The 26,666-nt window shown below is 42.0% G+C and overlaps 1 protein-coding gene across 3 annotated transcripts in view; it reads left to right on the plus strand.

Moving 5' to 3' along the window:
• Window positions 1-26,666, plus strand: part of CACHD1 (cache domain containing 1) — a 204,844-nt gene that overhangs the window by 99,111 nt on the left and 79,067 nt on the right. For all 3 annotated transcript variants that reach the window (XM_032795472.2, XM_032795473.2, XM_075067673.1), the window contains one exon: window positions 6,404-6,552. In XM_032795472.2, the coding sequence (XP_032651363.1) occupies window positions 6,404-6,552 (149 nt within the window). The remainder of the gene's footprint in view (window positions 1-6,403; window positions 6,553-26,666) is intronic.

The following is a 26,666-nucleotide window of genomic DNA, read 5'->3' on the forward strand; positions in this document are numbered from 1 at the left end:
GGCCCCTATATCTGGGAGTTCTTCGTCCCCACTAATTTTCCATTTACTCATTTTTCCCTGCAGCTATTTGGATTTTATAACCCTTTAGATACCCAGGAGGTTTGCAGCTAGCCTGCCGAAATATATACTGTAACTCCTTCTCTAAAGCTGCTCCTGGGCCAGCCTCTCTGGGCTCCTTCCTTTGGCCAGCTGACAGATAATTCAGTTAGGACTCTCCTTTTAAAAATTCTTGGATACTCCGTAACTTCATTAACTTTTTCATTAAATGTTATGTTGTAGCCGTTAAGCTATGGGAAAGGACACCAGGGTATCTATACCTATGTTTTTCCCTTCTCCATCCAGTGCTCGGACAAGCACCTTTTTATAGAGAGCAGTCCTACACAGCAGTCTCCTTCTTTAAGGGAAATACCTGATGCAAAAATGTTACAAAATATATTAATAGCCTTCAATAAATATCAAAGAGCTGCTTTGCCCTCACACTAACGATCCAACAAATAAAGGGTTCTTCATCACTTGAAGTATTTCAGTCAAGACTGGATATCTGTCTAAAAGGTGTGCTGTAGCTCAGCTGGAAGGTGTAGGTTTGGTGAAAAAATTTCTGGGTGAGGTTCTATTGCCTGTGTTATGCAGGAGTCCGAGCCAAAGGTCAGAAGAGACCACCAGATCATCTAGTGTGACCTTCTGTACATCACAGGCCACCAGCATCACTCGCACACTACACCCAACAACCAGAATTAGACTAAAGTATTACAGTCCACAGGAGACTCAATTATTGTGTGTGACAGGCAGAGAATCGTAGAATCGTAGCACTGGAAGGGACCTCAAGAGGTCATCTAGTGCAGTCCCCTGAACTGATGGCAGGACTAAGTATTAGCTAGACCATTCCTGACAGGTGTTTGTCTAACCTGCTCTTAAAAATCTCCAATGATGGAGATTCCACAGCTTCGATGGGCAGTAGGAGGGACTGAGGTTCCTCATTGCCTGAGGTCCCCACAATGGCAAGGAAATGATTAAGTGAGAGAGACCCAGATAATCCTGGCAGGTGACCTGCACCTACATCCTACACAGGAAGGAAAAAGAAACAACCTAAAGTCACCGCCAGTCTAACCTGGGAGAAAATTTCTTCACAACCCCACATACAGTGATTGGTCAGGCTCTGAGCATGTGCACAGGAATCAGCCAGAAAGCACCTGAGAGAGAGAGGGAGAATGCATGGTGCCACTTCAGTGCCCTGGCGCATCCCAATGTCCCAGCTCCGTCTGTGGCCATCCCTGATGCTTCAGAAGGAGGTTAAAAAAACAGAATACACTTAGGGAGAAAAATCCCTTCTTGACCCCTTGCATGTGGTCAGATAGTGTCAAAGCCAGGGGTGGAGCCAAGAGTTGAACCCAGATCTGCCAAGTCCCAGTTTAGGGTGTTAGCTCTCTCCTATTTCCACTAATTGTTCTGTTTCTTGTTGCGTCAGAGGGAAGACTTCGCATGTCATATAATGCAAACCGTGGTATCTCACCATCTAGTCCAGAGTGGAGCACAATCAATTTTTTGGTAGGAAGGAGGGATGAATTCCTGTGTGAATTTAACCCTTTTGCAGTCCATGAGACAAAGTGTCTGAAGATCATAGTGAAATACATAGGTTCTTGGGTCTACAAACCAGGAAACTGAAGAACAATCTACAGTTAATCTCAGAACAACGGAGGTCAGACTAGATTATCATAGTGGTCCTTCTGGTCTTAAAAATCTATGGATCAGGTTGATGCATTTGTCACTGATGCAGGTCAGATACTGCCTAAAATGTTCATGTCACACAGTCCAAACTCAAGCAGGAGAAGAATAATGCTGCCATCCACTTCCCCTCAGTTTCACGTATCAGCACTCCATGTCCATGTAGTCTTGACCTTAAAAAACTATCAGTCAGTTCTAATGTTCCTCAGCTGAATACCCAAAATATTAACAGGAAAAGCACACCAATGTTTCACTTTAAGATTCTTAATAATAAAAGGGACCTTTTGTTAGAGGTCCCTTATCAGTCAGATATGATCCAGCGTTGCCTTGGGTGCTTCACTACCAGAGCCAGTCTTGATGTGAGTGACAATGGAAAAAGCCGTGAATTTGTTGTAATCGATCTTGTATGTTAGCACATAAATTGGATTCTAACAAAGGTTAAGTAGCATATTGGGAAGGCAGGCTGATTTTTTTTTTCTCTTGCAGTAGACATAGCCCTTTAAAATATTTTAAGGAAAGAGAGAAGAAAAGGATACGTAAAAAAAAATAATCACTGAGGGTATTAGATGACAGGGCTTTCCTTACACAATTACCAAACAAGTATTCTGTGATCCTTGTAGGGTGAAAGGAGTGTTTAGCATGCCAACACTTCATATTAATGGTGTAAGTGACAATTTTTACTTAATACTGAGAGAGAGCCAATTAAAAGGTAGCCAATAAGAGGTGTGAAGATGTCTGCCCTTTTACTTAAGAGATTGTCTAATGTAACTCTGAAAGATAAGCAGTCATGAATGAGGTTCACTTGCAGATTTCGGTAAGAAATGCATCTGCAGGTGTTGTCTAAAGGAATTTGGAGATCAGTGTTTTAGATAAGTGACATTTTGACTCGTGCATTATCTCCTCAGCTGCTTCCACATCTGTAAAATGAGGATATACTTCCAGTAGTGTTGAGACTTAACGTTTTTAAGGTACATTGATAAAATGAACCATATAAATATTGATGTGATTATAATAATTGTTTTCAGAGTGACTGTCAAGGTACTAGGGCTCCCTTTTAAAATTTTTGGAGTAGACGACAATTGAGCTGCTAGAAAAAGCTTTCAGGGTTTCCTAGTATGTGTGGTGGGATGCTTTGCTAAAAGTACTGAAGGACTGGGAGGCTGAACTGGGATCTCATTATTTTAATAAAAGGAGAATTGCTGGTTCTTCATATATTGGTAAAAATAGTTCTCATTTCTCTGAATTATACTGACAACAATATGAATCTGTAATAGTATCAATTTACAAATAGCTTGGGATGTTTGTGAGCCTGATGTGCTTAACTCAAGCAGAACTCAGTGATCTGCTCTGAGTACGGAGGACAGCAATGGGCCTTTTAAGAATAAAAGGGATACAGAAGAGTAAATATCATTTGAGATGGTCTAGAATGCAAGACTTCATAAATCCCCAAGATATCTATAAAGTCATGATGTAAAAAATATTATGACTCATTGGGAATTCAAAAATAAGATATTAAATACATTCTTCAACATAAAAGTGAAACTTTCCTGGATGTTAATCCCCTGGTATAAGTGAGTTATATCATCCATGCTTGTCAAATTCATTGATACATATTTTGAATACTGTCTTTGACATTAAAATTTATTTAACTTTAAGGTACAGCCATAAATAAAGTGAATTGAGTAACTTTCCTTTCTCTGAACACCCTCCTAGGGCTCCCCCCAAAAAGAAGACTTCAGAGATGTAGCGCTTAGAAGTAAAAGGAGCTTTAAAAAGGCTCTAAGGGAATACACAATGAGAAAAATGTCTCTGGAAAAATTAAAGTGAAATTCACTGATGATGTGATGAAACATTGTCAGTAGAGATGAAGACATTTGAAATGCATTACACATAGATAGCATCATAACACAAAATGGTGTTATTGTTCAACCTGACTGTTAACTAAAAAATACCAGGTCATCGTTATTCAGTATCACTTCCAGAAGGAAAAGGGGAAAATGTGTTCTTCTTCCTTCAGCCAATTGGGCTCTAGGGCTCTCTGAATTTTCTGTCTCACACCACACAATGCACCACTGTGTCAGAAGATTGTATGCAAATTGCAGCTTTCTGTGATCTTAGACAACTCCTTTCTGTGCCTCATCCATAAAGGGCGGGTGACAATACTTGTCAACTACAGGAGGTGTTGGGTAGCTTGGAAAAATGTGTGTGAATCATTTTTGAGATCATCTGATGGAAAGGTGTTATATAAGTTACATCAGCTTCGCGGTGGAAACTCTGTTTGGTGGTGCAGACAATTCTTCAGAAAGATTTGTCAGACTTGTAGACTTTGGTGAATGTACAGAGGGATAGTTGCTCATAGGGATGTGAGTTTTATTACCAGTTGAACTGCTAACGTAAAAAAGCAAATTCTATGAAAAAAACTCACTAGTACAGTATTCAGTTAACAAAAAACTAACATTTTTAATTTAAATAAGTGTTTTATGTACTTTTTTCTACAGGTAGTTTGTGTCAATGTTTTTGTTACAGTTAGTTGCATCATCCATTTTTATCAGCCGGCACAAATCTCTCTGCTACCCATAATTTTTAATAATTAATGAAAGCTTGACCCACAGCCATTCAGTTACCCAAACTGAGAGAAAAATATTCTGAAGACATTATTGAAACATGATATTTTAAAAATTTTGGCTTGTATATTTTTTAGGAGGGCTAGATATTCCAGTGTTACATTTAATATGGTGATGAATACGGTTAATCAAAAGAAAGTTGGCCTGAAAACAGAACGAGAGAGAACCAACTCAGCTTCGTATTATCTGACAACTGAAAGAGCTGTAAAATCATTCTACAAAACCAATTAGATATAATTCTACAACTCATTTCATTTGAGCAGTAGTCTTTTAAAAAACTATGCTCCTTGGAGACCTGTAATTGAGCTGTACATTTGATGGAACAATGGAGGCAAATTCATTGCTGTTATCAGTGTGGGCCTTATTATTCATATAAGAAAGTAAATCATGATGCAATGTTCTGTTAGTAATAGTTAGGAAAGACATTTGTCAGTCCTGGAGATCTGAACTGACCAATTGCATTTCTCAATGTATAAATTTACTAGTGTTGTCTGGTCATTTCTTTAGCTGAAGTATTGGCGTTGGAAGGGAGCAAAATGATGTACGTATAGTAATTAAAGAAATTTCTTCAGCTTTGAAGATACAGTTAATTAAAATGTGAAGTGAAACATTTTTGAATATTCACTACTGGCAGTAAACTGTTAAAAGATTATTGCTTTTCATTCAGAATGCAAGCTGTAGCCTGCAGAGGATATTTCCAGGTGTGCCAAACAAAATCATGCTCTTGGGACCTGATCCATTTCCACTGACTTCAGTGGGTTTTGGATCTTCTTCTTAGCATAAGTGAAACATGCCTCAGGTAGCATGTGGCCAGGTTTCATCACTGAATTTGGTCTGCTGGGTGGCTCATGAGCTTCCTTGGCCCAGGCAGGGTACTGACAGGGAGTGCAACACGAACGCTGATCCAGGCACCCCTGGGCTGATAGGCTAAAAGCAAATATCCCAGGGAGGTTCCTGTGTGATGTTTACTAGATTTCAGGGAGATACAGTTTCTTAAATTAGAGAGATATAGCCAAAATTACCAAATAGTGCCTAAAGTCAAGCTCCTAAATTCAGCAAGAGTCCCTATTTTTTAAGACACTAAGCACCCACATCTGTCATTGAAATAAGTACAACTTGGAGTGCTCACGCTGTTTATTTAGGACCCTAGATATGGATTATGGGGCCAAGCCTTAAGTACTTATGTTTAATAATATTGTTCTGTTTAATTGAATCTCCATCATATTTTCTTTCAGCCTTCTCAGAAAAAATTATTTGCAGTATTTGTGTTAGATGGTAAATGCAGCAACAGTATCCTTAAGCAGTGCACAAAGGATCTGATCCAACTCTGACTGACAGCAGTGGAAAGACTCTCACTGACTTGAAAGAGAGTTAGATCAGGTCCTGTGCTAGAAGATGTGAGGAGTAAAATATGAGAATGAAGTTTGGGTATCTTTCAAAGGCTGAGAGCTATGTACCAGTTTTCATTTAAAATGGTTAAATGAAGGTACTCTGACGTATTACTTTTAAGAGAGACAAGATGAATGAGGGAGTATCTTTTATTGGACCAACTTCTGTTGGTGAGAAAGACACACTTTTGAGCTTACGCAGAGTTCTCCTTCTGGTCTGGGTCCAGTAAAGAAGCTGGTCCAATAAAAGATATTACCCGATCCACCTTGTCTCTCTAATATCCTGTGACCAACACAGCTACAACACATCATTATTTTTAATGCATTTTGAAAGTATATTTTTCACAGTGCAAAATTGGTGATTTTTCATGACATCTGGTTCAGCTAGAGCTAAATTAGCATGGCTGAAAAGGGTAAAATTCTTGGATATCTGTTGCAAGACAGTAAATATATTTTAGCTTTTTGTATCATTGCTTAGTATGGCCATTTTATGACTCACATGATGATTATTTCAACCTGCACAGTGAAAACTAAGTGATATGTTGCATAAAGCCTGGAATTTTTAGCTTTAATGTGTGCAATTTGTTTTTCCTTTAACACTGTTTCATTAGCATGACAGAAGATAGTACAAAGAGTCTTTGATTTAATTTTAAGTATTTTTGTTTTCAGCTGGCAAAAAAAATTCGGGAGAAGTTTAACCGTTACTTGGATGTAGTGAATCGCAATAAGCAAGTAGTGGAAGCTTCATATACTGCTCACCTGACATCACCCCTGACTGCAATCCAGGACTGCTGTACTATTCCACCGTCTATGATGGAGTAAGTATTTAGTGCTAAGATTACTTATGCTTTCAATTAAGTTGTGGAAAAGGAAAGACTGTAGTACAGGAGTAAAGTGCTTGCAATAAAGATGGTGTTGTCTGCCACTCTTGTGGCTGCTGGAAAATGACAAAACAGTAGTCCTGATCCTGCTTTTACCAATATTGTTAGGCCAGATTGTGTTGCCCTTAATTACATTAAGTAGTCTCTTACTCTTTGAGAGACTACTTAATTTATTTCAAAGGGATTCATTGTGGAGCACAATACTCTTCAGTGTAGCTATACTGAAGATAATATTGCAGCTCTGGTTTTCTGTGTAACCATTTTCTCTGTAATGAAATCATTGGCTGATTTATTTTGAAGTCCCAGCTTCTCTTATTTTACTGGGTGTAAATGACGAAGGAAGTCATTTCTGGCTTGTTATGAAGTGCACCAGAGAAAGCTCAACTCAGAGATCTTAGATTTTGAAACCCAGACTGGATTAAACAGCCTTTCCGGAAGAGAAAAATGGGTTGGGTTAATATGTGTTAAAGGCAGTTTCTGCAAACTACATTCATTATGTGTCCAACTTTGTAGAGGTATCACAATAACATGTGTTTACTTAGGAATGGAAATATATTAATAAAATGTAATTATTCGCTATATTCAGATGTCTGAGCACAGCTATAATCCAGGGCTATGGCATGGTTTCAGGTGTGTTGGAAAATGTAACCTGTTTTGTTTGTATTTATTTGAACTGGAATATGGGCCCCAATCTCAACATGTGTCAGAGGGGTAGCCGTGTTAGTCTGGATCTGTAAAAGCAGCAAAGAGTCCTGTGGCACCTTATAGACTAACAGATGTATTGGAGCATAAGCTTTCGTGGGTGAATACCCACTTCGTCGGATGCATCTCAACATGGTTAGGCCCCAGATGGTTACAAATAAGCTTTTACATCACTCTTCAGTGGTCTGTGTGAAGCAAGTTTGGTGGTCTCAATCCAGTTCGAAGTGGACAGATGCCCACATCAAAATAGTAATGCGACTAATGCTAATTAACGATATTTTGGCAGCCTCAGCAAAGAAGCCAAGGATTAGAATAAAATGGAAACTGAGCTACCCTCTCATCTTTTAGAAATGGGCCTGCCACTCAAGCACTGCAATTTGCAGTGGGGGATGAGATAGAGGTGGTGTGGGTGAAACTCGTAAGCCCATTGCCCATGTTGCATAGTCTTTGTTAATTAATAGAGCGCGTCTATCTTAGCATTTTTCATAGGCTCTAAATTTACTTCAGCTTTGTCCTAGAAGCAACTTGGAACCTCAAATCTATTGACAGTGTAACATGTTCATGGATCCAAATTACAAATTCCTCACAGCAAGTGATTTAAATAAATAAATAAATAGGAGCCATTGCTAATGAAAGATAGAAGAAGCAGGTGAGAATGTTCTATTAAAGATATTCTCTCTGATACTGATTAGTGGGCAGAATAATACTGAATCAGTTAAGTGGTTCCCAGTTGGTTGTCTGCTCTTGTTTGACAGGGTCATCCAACTAATTCTATGGAGAAGGCCAAACTGAATGTGAAATTATGATCCTGGGGCCAGGATTATTATGCAGAACTATGTAATTACTCTAAATCCACAGCAGATATCCCACAGGTGTCAGTGAAAGGTTATACAAAGAAAAGGAGTGTTGGTATTTATTAACTGCCTTACTGTCACATTCAGCATCATTCACATCATTCAAAAGTAGTATCTTTACTTTTGTGAACATTGATTTCTTTCTTTCTTTCTCTCTTTCTCTCTTTCTCCCTCTCCCTTCCCCACGCAGCAACTCCCAATTCCACTTTGTGGGTGTCAGTCCCCTTTCTCACCTAATCTGCTAAGGTGATCATCAAAGGAATAGTTAACCTTGACATTTAAGGTGGCATTATTGGGTCTTAGAGTTAACACTCCAGTGTGGTGAACAGGGAGGTGAAAAAGTTCACAGTTGTCAAGAGACATTTGTTTCAGACTGTAAAAGCAGCAGAGAATCCTGTGGCACCTTATAGACTAACAGACGTTTTGGAGCGTGAGCTTTCGTGGGTGAATACCCACTTCTGTCTATTTAAAGAGTCAGGAAGACTGCTACCTCCATTATGTACTGTGCTATCGACCTATAAGCCCATAAGAGGAGAGGAATCTTGTGGGCTGCAGGGACGTGCTGGCCATCGTTTCCCACGGCCCCCATTGGCCGGGAACGGTGAACCACGGCCATTGGGAGCTGCGGGGGACCGTGCCTGCGGACGATCAATGTCAGCAATATGTCTCGTGGCCCACAATCAGATTACCACAGGTTGCCCACCACTGGTCTAAACACATCACCCCATACTATGAATGCTCCTGCACTGTAGTTATAATTTAGTTATAATTTATCTTAGGACATCGAGCTGTAAGACCCTCTTAAACAAAGGGATGTGACACCATTTAATACTTCACTCTTTGTCTCTATCTGGTGGTAAAAGCGGGAGCATAATCCAAGCATCTTGACTAGTGTAAGAGAATTCCAAAGAAATCAAATTATTGAATCAAATTATTACCAGACACCCATAGAAAGCGTAGCCATTTCAGTTCTGTATATAATCAGAAGCCAAATTGTTAGCATTTATTTTTATCGTCGATTTTCCATATATTTGTCTTCCAGCCTTTTGTAATTTCAGTACTATGGAATTTTGCCAGCATCTTATGGAAAATTGGAATGGAGTATTGGTAGCAGGCTAGTATGGAAAAACTGATTAATGGAATAGTGTTTTTTTTGTGTTTGTGCATGAAAGAGGAGGGTTTTATTTTGACAAAGATGATTAAAGTGTGACAGTTTATTGTTGATATATAGCTTAGCAATCTGAGCATTGGTTTAGAAGTAAAATGTATACATTGCTATATTGCTTAAGATGAATGAAAACACAAGAGTACAGCAACTAGGTAGTAAAAATAAACCAATAAAAAAAGAAAATAGAACCAATAAAATTGGAAATTCAACATAAAATAAGCTTGACGTTTTAGTCTCTACTTTAATTAAAGTAGTGAGAGATGACAATGAAAACAATGTGTAGTTTATTGCCATTATGTAGAACTGGAGATAAAGCTCATATTGTGCAGAGTCCAAATGAACAATATTTATAACTGTGTGAAGAAGTTTGATATGAACAGTTGGTTTTATACAGGCTTGTTAAACCATATCTCTGTGTAATGTTTAAGATTTCTAGAACTGCATAGATATAGGATTCATTGGAAAACTACTACAGATCACTTTCCAAGACACTGACAAGTAGTAGTTTTGTATTTGTAATTTGTATTTTATTGTACTTGCAATGTAAGTTTGAAAATATATGTCATCTGACCCTGCCACCCACTGTGTTCCAAGCGCAGCTGAGGGCTGTTTACATTTAGCAGCAACATCAACCCTGCTAATACACAGCTGGCGTTAATGTACCAGAATCATGGTATGACAGAATGCAAATGATAATTTGTTGGGTGACTGCTGCTGTCATGTCAGAATGGGGAACACATAACACTATTTCTTGGACTTGGAGCCCCCAATCTGTACTATTCTATTCTGTATAGGTTCTTATACCACACTCGTCACTGTAGTATCTGAGTCCTTTCCAGTAGTGCATTAAGCACTGTGACTGACATCCTGTCATGTTTGTTCGTTCTCTCATCCTCTCCCCAGAGGGGAGTGTGTGCAGAGGAATGGTTTTTATTTCAGAATTCTCTTTTTCTCGCTCTCTCTCTCACTCTCACACTCCACTTCAAGTCCTTGCACCAAGGCAGAGCAATAAGTGGCTGTTGAGCAGTTTTGGCACCAACTTCTCCATATTCTCTAATTCAGCAAAGCATTTTAGCATATGCTTAAATCCATCCCTATTCAGCAAAATATTAAAGCATGTGCTGATGTTAGTGGGATTTAATCACATAAAGTTAAATACACAGTTAAGTGCTTTGCTGAATAGAGATGGACTGCTGAATCAGAGTCACAGAATGTTGCACCTTTCTTCACCAGGGTTTGTGTTTCTCTGCTTCAGCTGCATTCACAGCTGGACTTCAGCAAGGTTTAAATACAGAACAAAATAGCAATATGTAACGCGGGGGTGGGGGGAGATGAAAGCGTTATGCAAGTGCATCACATACAGATCAATTTTTCTGCAGTGGAGTGATTCATAAAGTACTTCAAGCCCCACAGAAATTTGCAGTAGGACTTCCATGGGTGTCTTCTCAAGGCTCAGATAGATCAGGCCTACATTCTCTGAGAAGGGTCTCTGCCTCCACAGTCTAGTATCTTCAGACACGAGGTTTTGCATGTCCTGAGTCTGGGCCCTTTGTTAACTCCAAAGCCTAGTGTACCTCTTGCACCTTCTTGGGGAGATTCAGTCTGTTTCTTAAAGGCAAAGTAATATGCTGCCTAGACTGCAGACAGGTACAAATCTACTTTACTTTATCTTCTGTCAAAGAAGCCCAAAGAAGGGCAGTGTGGAAGAAAGAGCCAGCTGTGCCTACGAGAGGACTGCTCTTTCAAAGGAACTTAAAAGTCAACCCCAAGAAGAATTCCCTGTAGTATAGGGTTTCTCAAACAGGGGTCGCCGCTTGTGTAGGGAAAGCCCCTGGCAGGCCAGGCCGATGTGTTTACCTGCCGCATCCGCAGGTCCAGCTGATCGCGGCTCCCACTGGCCGCGGATAACTGCTCTGGGCCAATGGGGGCTGCTGGAAGTGGCGGACAGTAAGTACCTCATTAGCAAGCCCCCTTGGATGACTTCTAAAGAACCAGAAATCCCCTTCTTTCCCAGCGATTTTCCAACATCCTAAAATGTTCCTTCTTATATGGATCAGTAGTTATAACTCTGTATTGCTGGCGGGGAAAAACTGGTAGTCAAATTATCACTCCCTGCACAAATGAACTCATAAGGTCTGCTTTCTACTGCTGACAGGAGTCAAGACTGAGGTCCTTTTTGAAGGAGCATTCCACTGATGAGAGAGAGCATGTGTTTGGCCAGCCTTTTCCCACCTTCCATTACATTTGCCTCTGGGCTTTTTGCAGAGCAGAAAGGGGCTAATGTCAGACAGGTGGTTTGCAAGACGTCTCAGCTTAGTACAGAAGCAGAAGGTGCAAAAATGTGGTATTGGCCAAGACAGTCCAATGGTAACAAAGTATGTCAGCAGTCAGGAGATCAGAATTACAGATTTGAGCTTTTTCCCCGTTCCAAGGGTTTAAAAGTCTGGGAGCACTGCCGTGCCAGCACACTGAGCCCTTGGAAGAGAGAGCACATATCACTACTCCAACCCACCAGAAGAATGTTATAAGAGGCAGATAAATCTGTGCCCAGCCCTTCTCAGCCAGAAGGACAGCTTGCCTGCTGTGTGGTAGAGAAGGCGGAGAGGGGAAAATAGTATGGATCTTTTAATCTCATAACACGTCCTGGGAAAAATTAAGTGTGGGTTTCCACATTAAAGGAGCCTGAAGAATCCATGAAAAACAGATGTCAGGCAGGCTCCAGACATAGTTTATGATTGAATTGGGGTGGGGTTTTTTTTATAAAAACACTGTTTAATTCAATTATGTTGCTCCTTGACTTAATAAAACCCTATTGCGTAAGATTACATCGCCCATTTATAATGCTTAAAACACTCCTCTCCCAAGGAAACACAAATGAAGTAGTTTGGAAACTCTAAGGATGCAAGTTGCCCATTTATCTGTGTGCTGATTTGGCAATCTTGCTTTAATATAACTGCAACTACTAGTAAATCCCTTCTTGTAGGACCTAGGAAAAAACTTACATGTGAGTTTCTCCCGGAGCAGTGCATCAGAGTGGGGTCATCCCGTTAGTACTGTATATGAAAGGGGCTCTAACACCATCAACAAAATAGTGGAAATAAGTTAAACATAAAGTGCTGTCAAATGCACAAAGTAAATGAGCTGTAAAAATAGAGAGGATTTTTGGGGAGGGGCCTTGACTTAAGTTCTGATCCTGCAGTTCTTTGCATACAGATTCACCCCGACAGCCACGCAGAGCCCCACTGAAGTCAGTAGGGCTCCATACCAGCACAGAGATGCACTCACACGAAATGAACTTGGACATTGGGGCCCAGAGTGTTGTTTATTATACCGAGTACAAAATTCTCAGGCAGAATTTTTTTCAATTGACATCCTTTAAATATTAGTTAAAATTTGGTTAACTTTGTTCCAGGTGTGACATGCTGTCCTGGGTATCAGACCTGTGTATTTTATAGTCATTTCAGCATATGTTGAATTTAAAATCCTGAACCTGGAATAATTTTGGTTGCCTTCCACTGTATTTCTGTATTGAAAAAGGCAATTAGAACTGAGTGCATATTCTAAATGAGGTCCCATTATGGGCTTGTCTATAAGGACAGTTAGTACTCCAAGTTGGAGGGTAAGTTGACCTCGTACTAGCCTGTGGTAGACTTTCATTACATTTGTCTGTGGCTTCTCGTCCATGTGAATCCTGTTCCCATGCACTTGAAGTACTATAGTGCACTTTGATCTACTCCTGTTTCAAAGTGGGATAGATCAAAGCACACTATAGAACTTGTAGTGTGCAATAGCAGGCTTTGCGTGGTCAGCTCATGCAAGGTCGATTTCTTAGGACCAAATCTTCTGGCTTAAGTAAGGGGCCAAGATGCAGCAGAAGCAGCCCACTTTATGGCACACGGGTGTTGTATCAACCAAGCAAGGTACTAACAACTTCAACAGGACTTTATTTTTACAGTGGAAACCTCTGTACCAAGCTGCTGCTGCATCATATGTAACTCTCACTCAGCCTCCTCAACTCCTCCCCCCTCCTTCCTGTTTCCTGTCCTTTCAGACTCCCAACAGCCAGTGCTCCCAGTTCTAATAATTACAAGCACATCTAAACACTACAATGGGAGAGGTAACACAGGGTTGTCTCTGCATCCGCTTTACACCATGAAGCACAGTTTCACAATAGGCCTGAGGATGAGAGGTTATGGCTAGTTAACTGACAGTTACATGGATCCAGTAGCCCAGCACTGCAGGGGCTGCCCAGAAGGCCATGGATGCTACTTCAGCCTCAGCTTGCACGGATGCTTAGGGAGGAGAGTTTTGATTAGCACAAACCATTTACAGTGATGGTCTATGGAGCATTTTGGACTGACTGAGAACAAGCCACCCAGCCCAGGTTGACAGACTTGGGCTAACAGGACTCGCACAAGGGCTCTAAAATAGCTGTGTAGCCAGCACTTTGAAGTTGCGAATCAGGTTGGAGTTCAGGATCTGATGCCCACCCTTCTCCCTGGGCTTTAGCTTCCATAGATTTCAAGGACTAAAGATGTATTGCCTAGCTATATTTCAGGTCTCCAGGGAGACATACGGCTTCTTACATGATTGGGTCCAAAGACAGTGGCAGCCATGTTCTGCACTAGCTGATTCTTCTGAGTGGTCTTGAAAGGTAGCTTCTTTATAGGCACCATTTCAACAAAGTATTTACGCCTGTGAGTAGTCCCACTGACACTTAGGGTATGTCTATACTGCAAAAAAACCCCAGAAACATGACAATCGGTCTTAGAGCCTGGTCATCTGACTCAGGCATGCGCTATGGCAGGGGTTCTCAAACTGGGGGTCGGGACCCCTCAGGGGGTCATGAGGTTATTACATGGGAGGGTTGCGAGCGCTAGCCTGCACCCCAAACCCCGCTTTGGCTCCTGCATTTATAACAGTGTTAAATATAAAAGAGTATTTTTAATTTATACTGGGAGGTCACACTTGGAGGCTTGCTGTGTGAAAGGGGTCACCAGTACAAAAGTTTGAGAAACCCTGCACTATGGTGCTATAAATAGCACTGTAGACATAAGGGTCCAGCGTGGAGCCTGGGCTCTGAAACCCAGAGTTGGGGTGTGGGTCTCAAAACCTGAGCCCAAATGTCTGTACTGCTCTTTTCAGCACTGTTGTGCAAGCCAGTTTACCTGACCTGGTTCTCTGAGACTCGCGGCTGCAGGTCTGTTTTTGCAGTGTAGAGATAGGTACCTTGGGGCCATAGAGCACATTGCAATAGTGCAATCTGGGGATCATAAAGCCATGGATAACTGCAGTAAGAGTTGTTTCAGAAGGAAGAGATCCCGACCACTTACCCAAATGTATGTGTGGGGGTAACATGAAGGAGCTAGTTCTGCTGCTGCCTGTTCTATCCTTGTCCTGAAGACAAGACTCCATTTCCAGGGGCTTGTCAGTTTCTTAATCTTCATAAGAGCTACCATTCACTCAAGAAGAGAAGAGGCAGAGAACTGATTTCCTACTAGATAGAGACTAAATTATCTCTAACCCAATCTGGGGTTTCCCTCTCCCTCCTACATACTTTAAAAACCCCTCCTCAGGCAATCTTGTGTCCATGACATTCTGCAAGTGGCCACAGTGGGTCATCCCTGAGAGCAATGAGGAACTTATTTGCATGTGTGTGTGGCATATGCAAGCACTCGAACACATGTGCAGACCCCTCCCTCTGCCCGGGATAAATAAATTTCAATACTAATTTTTATATAAAATTATTTTAGGAGTCTCCAAAAATCTTTATTTAAAGTACTCTGTGATGGTATTTGTTTCATGTTAAGAGTACGCAACTTTTCCTTATATTTAGCTGACATTGTTTACACACCTTTGGGGCTACTTGAGGTCTGTTTTCTGTGCTTTAGTCCGCACTGCTGATAAGTTTATGGAATGCTTTTATTAGTCTCAATTTGTGAAAAGATAGAATGGAGTGATACTTATCAGTATGACATATTACTTGTCAACTCTGCAGTACATCCATTAGTGTAGCTGTTTAAATAAGTAAACCTACAAACTTGTTTTTGAAGATCATTTACTTTATGAATATGGTAGTTCCTTCAGAAGTGGGCTGGGCTTTTCTCCTTTTTAAACAGGTGGTTAAATATTTGCTAACGCTGTTCAATTTTATCACAGTTCTTGCTTTGTTTATCCTTCCTCTCATGAGCAGTTAAGTGGGAGATAAGGGGAATCCCACCAATTCCTTTAAAATGTATTGCTGTAGTTAGTATTTAAAGTGCTTCACTTCCAAAAGAGAACTGGATTGGACCCTACTAAAGGAAATGTAAACTGTGTTGGCTAGAGCTGACCAGACTGACAAAGATGGCTGTGGGTGTTCAAGGAATCTGGAAGGCTTTTGTTGTGTGAACCTTGGAGTTATATGTAGAAAAACAGACTTTCAAATTAATGGACATTGAGGAACTGCTGGCTGTCTTGGAATGTAACTTTTCCTTTGTGGGAGGAAGTGTGCCTGTGCTTCAGGCTAGAGGGGGTTTGCTAAGGTATCTTGTGTCAATATATGCACTGCTGTGTTGCAGTATTTCTCCCAAGCACATGACTCAGATAATTTACCTTCTTTTTTTGTGACCGAAAGCATGCTCTTCCTCTTTCAGGTACTGCTTGAAGTCAATGATACTACTCATATGTTTAAAGTTAGGCACTTACTTACATACCTTGCTGAATTAGGGCCTCCATCAGTAGATTTGCCTGTGAGGCCATTTTCACTTAACCTGAAAAAAGCAAAATCAAAACCACTGTTTCTTTCCCAAAGTATTTAAATATTTAAATCCTACAGTATGTAAATATATATATAAATAAAATATATGAGTAGAAAGGTATGTCTTGCTATCAATAAAACATGCCAGTTTGAGAATTTTAAAGAAAATGCTGAATTTTGAGTGAATGTATTACATTGCTGCATTTATCCACCAAAACCACGTTTACAGGAAATTAAACAAAGAGTGAGAGAAAAGAAATCGACCTTAATACAATAGGCAAACTCCAACAGATATGTGTCACTTTTATAAACATTCCCTTATTTTTTCTAAACTGAAATTGCACAGAAGTTGATTTACACTGAACTGAGGCCGAATGAAATCCAATTGGAGCTCACTTCAACACTGTTTTGATGTAAGATTTAAAGCTCCTGCAAATTTATTTTATCTTCTGCATTTGCTGATCTCCTGCTTGTAAATCCTATTGAAGGAGAATAAAAATGACTGCAGCCTGATGGGAATTAAATGTCTGAAGTTCAAAGCAGTTTGCACATCAGAGCAAATGTCAATCAAATGAACATCTTGCAAGCTAAGCAGGGAGTGAATTTCTCCATGGGGAAGAGATCAAAGTGGGAGTCACAGTTCTGTTTTCTCCCTCGGGATGCAGTTTCGATCAGTTGTTCTTTAAAGTGAATCCAGAAGGAAGGCTTTTTATATATATGAAGAGGAGAGAGAGGGGATTGGAGTAAATGTTACTTCTCTTAAAACTGAATTTCAGCCAACGGTCTGATCTTATTTAAGTATGTACAGAGACTAATTACAACCAACTATATAGTTTTTCTGGGGGGATTTTTGACAGACAATTTTTTGAACAATGTCACCTGTATCATTTTAGGCCAGATTTCAGAAGAGGTCTTATCTGTCATCTGTGTTGCCCAATTAGTCTACAAGCTAATATTTCAGCCTGTAAAAATGTAGGATACTGCTAAAAATCAGGACTTATTTATATCCAGCAGTGGAGGCAATCAACAGTTGCCTGCAAATTTCACTTCTGTGAAGTTTATATCCTCTTCTAAAGTAAATGATTTTCCCCGTTGTACATTTTCGTATAGGGTAGTTACAAGATCTGTAAGTAAGTCAGTACAGAAGCTAGAATTAACATCAAGTTACGGTTAAGAAATCAAGCCGTCAGAAGCCAGGAATTTTTTTTAAAAAATCGATTTACTGCAGAGATATATTTAGCAATACATCCTAACTGGTGTGGCTTTAAGTTAAGTCAGAAAGAAACAAATGGTAAATTTTGGGGTATATGCATAAATACAGATTATAAACATGATCTTACAAATACAGATTATAAACATGATCTTACGAATACAGAAATGTTTGCTTGTTTTTTTTCACATTTGTTTTCTGACAAAGGACTAAAAAAAGAAACCAACAATTTTATGGCTATGTGAATGTCAAAATTTCATTTGGAACATGGATTGCCTCCTGCCACAAAAGTGACTGAACCTGATTTAGCTTAAATTTTTCAAAATAAATCCCTTTTGGAAAATGTGCAAAACCAGTTTCAGTGAACAGCAACTGAAAATAAATTTAGATACTGTTCCCAATCTAACCTTTACAGGAGCATTCACTACTAGCAAATGCTATAATAATTCTGTCTCAGGGCTGCTGTCAATCTTTTATTCTGCATATTTTATTAGCTAGATTGCATATTATAAATGTATCTATTTTGTATATGTTCTCTGCTGTTTTAACTGCTTGAATGTATTAACAAGGAATAGAATGTGTAGAAGGAATAGAGGTGTAGTTGTCAGAATGTGAGGCAGGGGCAGGACAGGGTTGACTCCTGGGTTCCTTTCTAGCTCTGCTGTTGAGATCTTTGAAGATATTACAGCCTTTCTGTGCCTGATTTTTACTCATTGAGAAAATGAATTTATTAATACTCCTACTTCTTTGGTATGTTGTGTGGCTTGGTTGGCCAGTTTTTGCATTAAAGCATTTTGACACACCAGGGTGAAAGGTACTATGTAAATATAAAGTGTTACTGTTGAAACACCCACCTCTAATGGCGTATGACAGTTTTTTCAAGGATGAAGCTTCTCTATCAAAGGGCAGTTAGAAAGGGAGCAAAGGTTGGTTTGTGGATGAGATAAAATCATTTGAATAAGGAAGGTGGAGGAGAGGGATCAGTGAGGGTAACAACTTCTGTTCTTGGAGTGCTTGTTCATGTGCATTCCACATTAGGTGTGCGCGCACCGCATGCACGAGTGTTGGAAACTTTTCCCTCCCATCGGGCCGGTGGGACCCCCGCCTGAGTGGCACCACTGCACTATGCATATATACCCCCACTGCCTGACCCCCTCCAGTTCCTTCTTACCATCTGTGGTGGCGTTGGAACAACCTCTTGCTCTCATACAAGAAGCAATCCCTTAGCTTTAGAGTTACATGACTATTATCAGTTTGTTAGCATCTCTTTGTTGTGGACAAAGAGGTGCTTGGAGGCTTCCAGCACCTGCCCCAGGTCGTGGGGCATGCCGCAGGCCCACAGGTTTAAAGCTTGCGCCACGTGCTGCAAGCCCATGCCAGTTAGTGACTCCCACGACTCCTGTCTACGTTGCCTGGGGGAAGCACACCAAACGGAGCGGTGTAAGATTTGCAAGGCGTTTAAGCCAAGAACAAAGAGAGAGAGAGACTTTTGTTTGAAACAGTTGTTGATGCAGACCGCACTGCAGCCACTGGGCCCAGAGCGCCCAGTGGCTGCAGCTCAGTTCCTCGGTGCAGCGTGCCCCGGAGTTGTCAAGAGACCTGGTGCCGGTCAAGCACCACAAGCCATCGGCCTCGGAGCGCCAAAATAGGCCCTGGCACCACTCATCCTCCCTGGTGTGGGCCAAGACGAAACCGAAAGAAGGGCACAGATGTTCCCCGCAGAGCAGATTGGCACCATCTAAGGCCCTGGACACCAGGAAGAGCGTGATGGATGCTGTACCGGCGCAATTACTGTTGGTACCGGTGCTACAAGTCCCACCAAGTCCAGCTATAAGTGAACTTAGTGCGGACGACGGGCTCAAGGGAGTAATAGATCAGCCCTCCACGCCTGACACCACTGAGGTGGCGAAGGACCTCATCGGGTTATCAGCGGCGAGGCCCCTCCCAGCCAGGGAGAAGACTTCGGTACCCGTGCCCAGGGTGCCATCGAGGGGAAAGTCGGCAATGGTGCACCGTTCAAGGGCACCATCCCGGTATTGTTCCCGGTGTTGGTCCTGGTCATGCTCCGAGTTGGTGGACTCCCAATTACCCCTGTCTCAGAGGGAATTCCCAGTACTAGAGGCGAGTCAATGTGTGGAATTGGTGGAAGGGTCACGCCACTCTCTGGCACCCCCCAGAGGTTGGCACCAGGAGGAGACGAACCGGTCATCGCCGAAGGCTCCCAGAAGACACCGGTCCCAGTCTCGGGAGCACTGGTACCAATCCCGGACCCAAGAGCAGTGGTACCGGTCCCACTCCTGATAGGCAAGAAGTCGCTCGCTGACCTCCTGCCGGCACAGATCGATGGCACTGCCGTAGCCATTGTGTTCGGAATTGCTGGAGTCCGGTGCTGACTCGGGCTGGTACAGCTACCTGCACCGGACAATATGGAACACCAGGCTGGTTGGCACCCCCAATGGGGGCCGTTGGGACGCTGGCCCTTCTGGACCCATTGGGCCTACTGCCAATGGCAAGGAGCTCCCTTCAGGGCCAGCTACTCAGTGTAGTGGTCCTGGTCCCCACACCAGCGTTCATCCATGCGGGAAGCTGCTGTGTCCAGACCACCTACATCTTCGTCAGCCGAGAGACCGGCACCGAGTCCAGTGCTGCCCCAATGTCATCTGCCCCAGCCCAGGCCAGAAGCACCTCCCCTGGGGAAGAGGGACCAGGGAGCCCAGCAGGAGGAGGCTGAGCAGCTGCTGACCTCCTTGTCATCCCCGGATGAAGCGGTGGTGGGCACAGCGATATTCAGGCCCCCACCAATAAACCACAGAGTCCATCAAGGACTGCTGCATAAGGTCACCCGTAACTTGGGGTTGCAGGCCGAGGAGACGGTTGAGCAGGAGGACCCCATGGTGGACATTCTGAGCCCAGAATGTCCATCCAGAATAGTGCTCCCGCTCATTAAGACCATCCAGTCAAACTAAAACTACATGGCAGACCCCAGCTTCCAGTGTGCCAACAGCCAAAGGTGTGGAGTGCCCCATCAAAGGGATATGAGTTCTTGTGCCACCACCCAAACCCATGTTCTCTGGTAGTCTCGGCGGTGAATGAGAGAGAACGCCATGGGCAGCATGCCCCGGCCCCCAAGGCCAAGGAAGCGAAACGCCTGGACCTGTTCGGCAGGAAGGTGTATTCATCAGGGGACCTCCAGTTGAGGATTACTAACCAACAGGCCATCCTCAACAGGCATAACGTCAACTCCTGGCCAGCAGCGGGGAAGTTTAAGGACAACCTTCCGCAGAGCTCCCAACAGGAGTTCATGGCCCTAGTGGACGAAGGCAAGGCCATAGCAAAGACCTCTCTCCTGGTGTCCTTGGATTTGGTTGATACGGTGGCCAGGACAATCGCATCTGGTGTGGTCATGCGGCGATTGGTGTGGCTTCAGGAGTCAGGCCTGCTGTCTGAGGTCCAGAATTCACTTCAGGACCTCCCCTTTGAAGGGTCCGGACTTTTTTTGGACCAGATGGACGCAAAGCTACATAGCCTCAAAGACTCAAGGGCTATACTGAAGTCGCTGGGTATGCACAGTCTGGTGTCTCAGAGGAAGCCCTTGAAGCCACAGCCTTCACCTCATCGCCACTACCAGCCTCGGCCTAGTCATGAGCCTTACCACAGGTGAGGCGGAGATAACAGAAGGCGGTGCAGTAACAGCAACTCCAATAGGCCAGACCAGAGCCAAGGCCAACACAAATCACAGTCGGGCCCTAAGCCAGGCTTTTGAAGGTGCACTCAGGGACAGTGTACCAGTTCAACCACTGGATCCATCCCCTTGTTTCCTACACCGCCTGCCTCGTTTCTCCCAAATGTGGTCCAGCATTACGTTGGACTGTTGGGTGTTGTGCACGGTGAGAAGCAGGTATATGCTACAGTTTTCCTCCTTCTCTACCCCCCAGTTTTGAAGACTATGAATACTTGTGCTAATTAGTTGAAGCTCTGCCCTCTCTTCTTTATTTTTCCCATTAGGTAATGGTGGTACTTATTGGCTTAGTTCAGTTATTGTATTATCATCCTTTCTACTGCAGCTGATCTACTTTCGGCTGTGATCTCACAAGCTCAGCAAGGTTGGGTATCAAAGGTACTCGGAGGCAGATCTCTAAGGAAATCCCAGGTACTGCAGGAGGGTGTTATTGATGATACAATGGGTAATACCAATGCCAACTAAGCCAGCACTGAATCAAAGCACCAACACTGACCCTGTGCTACTGACAGTGCTCTTTTGGATGAGATGCAACAAGCAGCTCTGAGCATATGTGCTCAGTGAAGAACAACACAGTATTTTTTGTAAGAGCAAGGATTTCAGTCCCAGGACCCTGGTGAAATTACAGTGTGGATAGTTACGTTCTCTCTGTCTATACCGCCTACCTCCCCCCGTATTTTCTGCTTCCTGTTTAAACTGTTGTGCAGTGCTGCTGCATGAAATTAAACAGCTACCACATCCCACCACTGAGATAGTTGTACTTCAAGTGATGGGTGAGGGTATGTGGGATGGGAAAGAATAAGCAGGGTTGTTGATTGGCATATATGTAATAACAGTGTATAGATGCATGTGAGAATGTGTAGTGTGCATTATAAAATTTGTATGCAAAGTGCTTAGGGATCTTTAAGATTAAGGTGACCAGACAGCAAGTGTGAAAAGTTGGGACAGGGGGTGGGGCGTAATAGGAGCTTATATAAGAAAAAGACCCCCAAAATGGGACTGTTCCTATAAAATCAGGACATCTGTTCACCCTATTTAGGATGCAAAAAATTAGGCCCTATATATCTTCCCAGACAAACATACTGCATTAAGATGGAACTAGGGTTAAGACGTCATGTAAATTATTTTAGGAGAAAAACTCGGGGGTGTTAATTGTCCAAAAACAACCATTATAATCAAAATTAATGTTAAATTTAACAGAAGTCCAGACATGTTATGGTACGAAAATACACAGTGAAAATACACAGTGACGGCCAAAGAGCCATACCTCTGCCCTTTAGTGATACTTTCAATAACCATATATTATGATTAAGACATTGTAGCATTTGTGTCACAGATTAGATTAAACTGATTTTTAAAGACATATTTGATATTTTTTAAAACCATTTTACTTCATGGTGTCACCACAGGGTAGATTTAACAGTCATGAATACTTAAGTTTAAATGCCATCTTATTTCTTCAACTGCAGCCACTGCATGAAATTCCAATGAATTCTAAGTACATGCAAAATTAGACTTTGTGCTATTCTTTTATTAAGATCATATTATTAATCATTAAGATCAATAAATGTTTAATGCAAGTGCTAAATTTTCTTACAAGATTTTTAAAAAATGAATTGTAACTCAGAAACATGCTATGTTACAAAGTGGTTGAATCCCTATTTTAAGTGCAAACCTCAACTCATCCTCAAATATGGAGGATGGAGTCATGAATAGCACAGCACGCCGAAAATGCGAGAGAATGCTGTGTTGTTAGAGCAACACAAGGTCCTGCTCTCAACTTGTCTGTCTGTAACACAGTCATTTTTGAAACCCACATCCAATCAATTCCCAAATTCCAGGGAATGGTCTGGGGATCAGTGGGCAGATCCTATTGGTTTTTGATGAAAATTGGAAAATACTGATTTTTCTCTAGGGTTAGGCCCATTTGGCACTTCAGGCAGAGGAAGCTCTCTGGCACCCTCTGTTGCTGCCTACACATATCACAGGCAGGAGTTTACCGGAGGGTAACACGCTTTGTTAATTATATATGCTGAACTGTCATTCAGCCATGCCCCTTGCCACAATTGCCCCTTTCTGCCCCTCCTACATCCAGCACTGCCCCCAATCTGACCAGCTCCCACACCCAGGCTTGCATTTGCACTTCAGAAGTTGGCTAACACACAGCTCTGCCTACACGAGCAACAAATTATTCTTCCTCTATATCACTCTTTTGTTTTCTCTTTACTTGTTTCTCTAACTGAGCTCACTGGGAAGTGTGTTTATTATTTGTATTGTGATGGTGCCTAGGAGCCGCAGCCGTGGTAAGTGTTGTACGAGCACAGAACAGACGATCTCTATCCCTAAGAGCTTATTTACTATTTTAGTTTCTAATGTGGCTAAAGTGGAACTGCTCATCTTATCAAGCTCCAAGTTAGTGTGTGTGACTTCTTTAGAGAGCTGATCAGAATTTTTTCTGAATTTTGAATTTTTGACCACTTGCTTGTAAATTAAAAAATATTGTTTTTAAATGAAAATCTGTGTTGATAATTTTTTTTCAGTGGTGGGGGCAGGGAAAGAGGAGGATGACCAGCTTCACCTTTAACAATTTTAGCAAATAGATATAGCAAAGCACTTGTGTGTGTGCTTGACTTTAAGCAGCTGAGTAATCCCATCACTACTGAAGACAATGAAATTTAAGTATGTGCTTAATTAAATCCTTTACTGAATGTGGGTCCAAATTAATGAATGAGAGTGCAGTGAGGTGGATATTATATAAATACGCACCAGATTTTTTGTTTACTAATATTGACACACAGTGGCCAGTATTTTTACTGATTTAATGTTACCAAAGTATTTTCTACAATTAGAATTTTTAACTAAAACTGTAAGACTGGAAATTTGATAGTCTTGAAGAATTTTCCTTCCCCAATTTCTTTCCTAAACTTGCTTTCCACCAACTTCTTTTAAAAAAAAGACTGGGTTCTTTCAGAACCTCACCTCATGAAGACTCAGTGTGCAGGGGAACTTATTATGATTTCCTAGGGATAGATTAGTGACAGAGTATTTTTGACAGGAAGTGGGTAATTGGTGAGGATCCTTAATAATACGACTGGGTGTCAAATACTACCAAGGTGCTCAGAATCATTTTTAGGCATTGCTGTGCTTAGCATCACAACACCTAACTGATTTAGGGGACTAAATCTCATTGTCAAAAGGGATTTAGACACTTAGGAGCTGAGTCCTGATCTGTGCTTACAATTTAGATCGACCTAGCTATATCACTTGGGAGGTGTGATGAAAAATTCACACTCCTGAGTGCCACAGTTAAACCGACCTACTCCCTGGTGCAGACATGGCTAAATCCATAGATGATTTCTTCAGCTGATCATGTTCCTGGCTCTCAGGCAATGGATTACCTACATTGACATAAACCCCCCTTCTGTTGACATAGGCAGTGTCTACACTACAGCACTGCAGCTGTGCCACAGTAGCACCTGTAGTGTAGATATGCTCTAAATCCCACCAACAGTTGATGGAGTTTAGACTCCTAAGTGTCTAAGTGCCATTTGAAAATGAGATTTAGGCTCCTAAATTAGTTAGGTGAGTGCAACAACGCCTAAATATCTTTAAAAATCTGGGCCTAAGCTATAGCAAATAAGATACACTGATGCATCACATCTATTATTTTTATCAAGTCTGATGACAGGGTTCCCTTTGATCAGATTTTGATTTGTAATTCTAATAAAATAAAGGCTTATAAATGCTGTTGCTATCTAAGTACTTTACTTTAAATAGGAAGCACATTTACATGATACGTGAAGGGGGAGAAGGAGTAGCAGCTCCGTTTGATGGACACCCAGCCACCCAATTAGCTATAAAATCCCTCTTGGTCTGTTCTCTGCTTGCTTTACCTGTAAAAGTTTAACAAGCCCACAGGTAAAAGAAAGACAGTGGGCACCTAACCAAAAGAGCCAATGGGAAGGTAGAACTTTTTAAAATTGGGAAAGAAACTTTCTCTTGTGTCTGTTATTCTCTGGCCTGCAGGGACACGGAGCAGTAATGTTGTAAACAGCTTTAAACCAGGTATGATTATAGATTATCAGTTCATACCTTGAACCTACTTATCTGGAGCCTCAGATAAGTAAGTAAAATTAGGGAATGTCTAAAAAGACAAAATTAGGGTTATTTATTTTATTTCTTATTGGCTTGTGGACTCCTCTGTGCTAACTCCAGATGCTTTTGTTTGTTTGTAACCTTTAAGCTGAACCCCAAGAAAGCTATTTTGGGTGCTTGGTTTTTGGAATTGCTCTTTTAAAATATAACAAGAGCCTAAGTTCCAGATGTATTTTCTTTTTGTTTTTAATAAAATTTTCCCTTTTAAAGAACAGAATTGGATTTTTGGTGTCCTAAGAGGTTTGTGTATGTTGTTCAATTAGCTGGTAGTAACAGCTAATGTCCTTTGTTTTCTTTCTCAGCTCTTCCCCGGTGTGGATGTGTGAAAGGGCTTGAGGGTACCCCACAGGGAGAAATTCCCCAGTGCTTCTTCCTGGGTTCAAAGGGTTTTTTTTGCATTTGGGTGGCGGCAGTGTTTACCAAGCCAAGGTCAGAGAGAACCTGTAACCTTGGGAGTGTAATAGAAGCCTGGAGTGGCACGTATTAATTTTTCAAAACTTTGCGGGCCCCCACTTCTGCATTCGGAGTGACAGAGTGGGGATTCAGCCTTGACATGTGGCATTTTAAAAAACAGACCAAAATGGAGAATGTCTTCGCTTCATTAATGTCATTGGTGAGTTGTATATGGGTTTGATTTGTATTTTTGTCTCTAAAATGAGGGTCAGTTACCATTTCTCAATTATTTCACCTGGTAAATATGGAAAACGCAAAATAAAAATGTAATAAAATATACTGCGGGCAGCATTTCTAATTACACTGGGAGTCCCCATTCTTTTCTACAGAAAGTAGGCTTGTAACTGCCTTATGTATAGACTTTCAGAGACCAAAATATAATGGTGAGAGATGTAACCATGTATAAATACAGTGTTTGAAGACTGGGAATACAAGGCAGGGAAGAGGAAATGTTCAGGCTAGTAAAAGGGTGTATAATTAAGAGCAGTGGAATGAAGCCAAGAGAAGAAAAACATGAAACCAAGAGAAGAAAAAAGTTTGCCCACCCTGTCCTGAGGGCCACATCTGGCTATGGAAATTGCATGGCCGGCCATGAATGCTCACGAAATTGGGGGTTGCGGTGAAGGGGGGGTGAGGGCTCTGGAGTGGGGCTGGGCATGAAGGGTTGGGGGTGCAGGAGGGTGCTCCAGGCTGGGACTGAGGGGTTTGTGGGGCAGGAGGGGGATCAGGGCTTTGGCAGGGGGTTGGGGAATGGAAGGAGGTCAGAGTGTAGGCTCTGGGGAGTGCTTACCTCAAGCAGCTCCCAGAAGCAGCAGCATGTCCTCACTCTGGCTCCTACATGGAGATGCGACCAAGCGGCTCTGCGCCTGCCCCATCTGCAGGTGGCACCCTCTGCAGCTCCCATTGGCTGTGGTTCCTGTTCAATGGGAGCTGCAGAGGCAGTGTTCGGAGCTCCCTGCCTGCCCCTATGCACAGGAGCCAAAGGGGGGACATGCAGCTGCTTCTGGGAACTGTGTGGAGTGGGCAGGCCC

Source organism: Chelonoidis abingdonii, chromosome 7, assembly GCF_003597395.2.
Source record: "Chelonoidis abingdonii isolate Lonesome George chromosome 7, CheloAbing_2.0, whole genome shotgun sequence".
In the NCBI taxonomy this organism is placed as follows: Eukaryota; Metazoa; Chordata; order Testudines; family Testudinidae; genus Chelonoidis; species Chelonoidis abingdonii.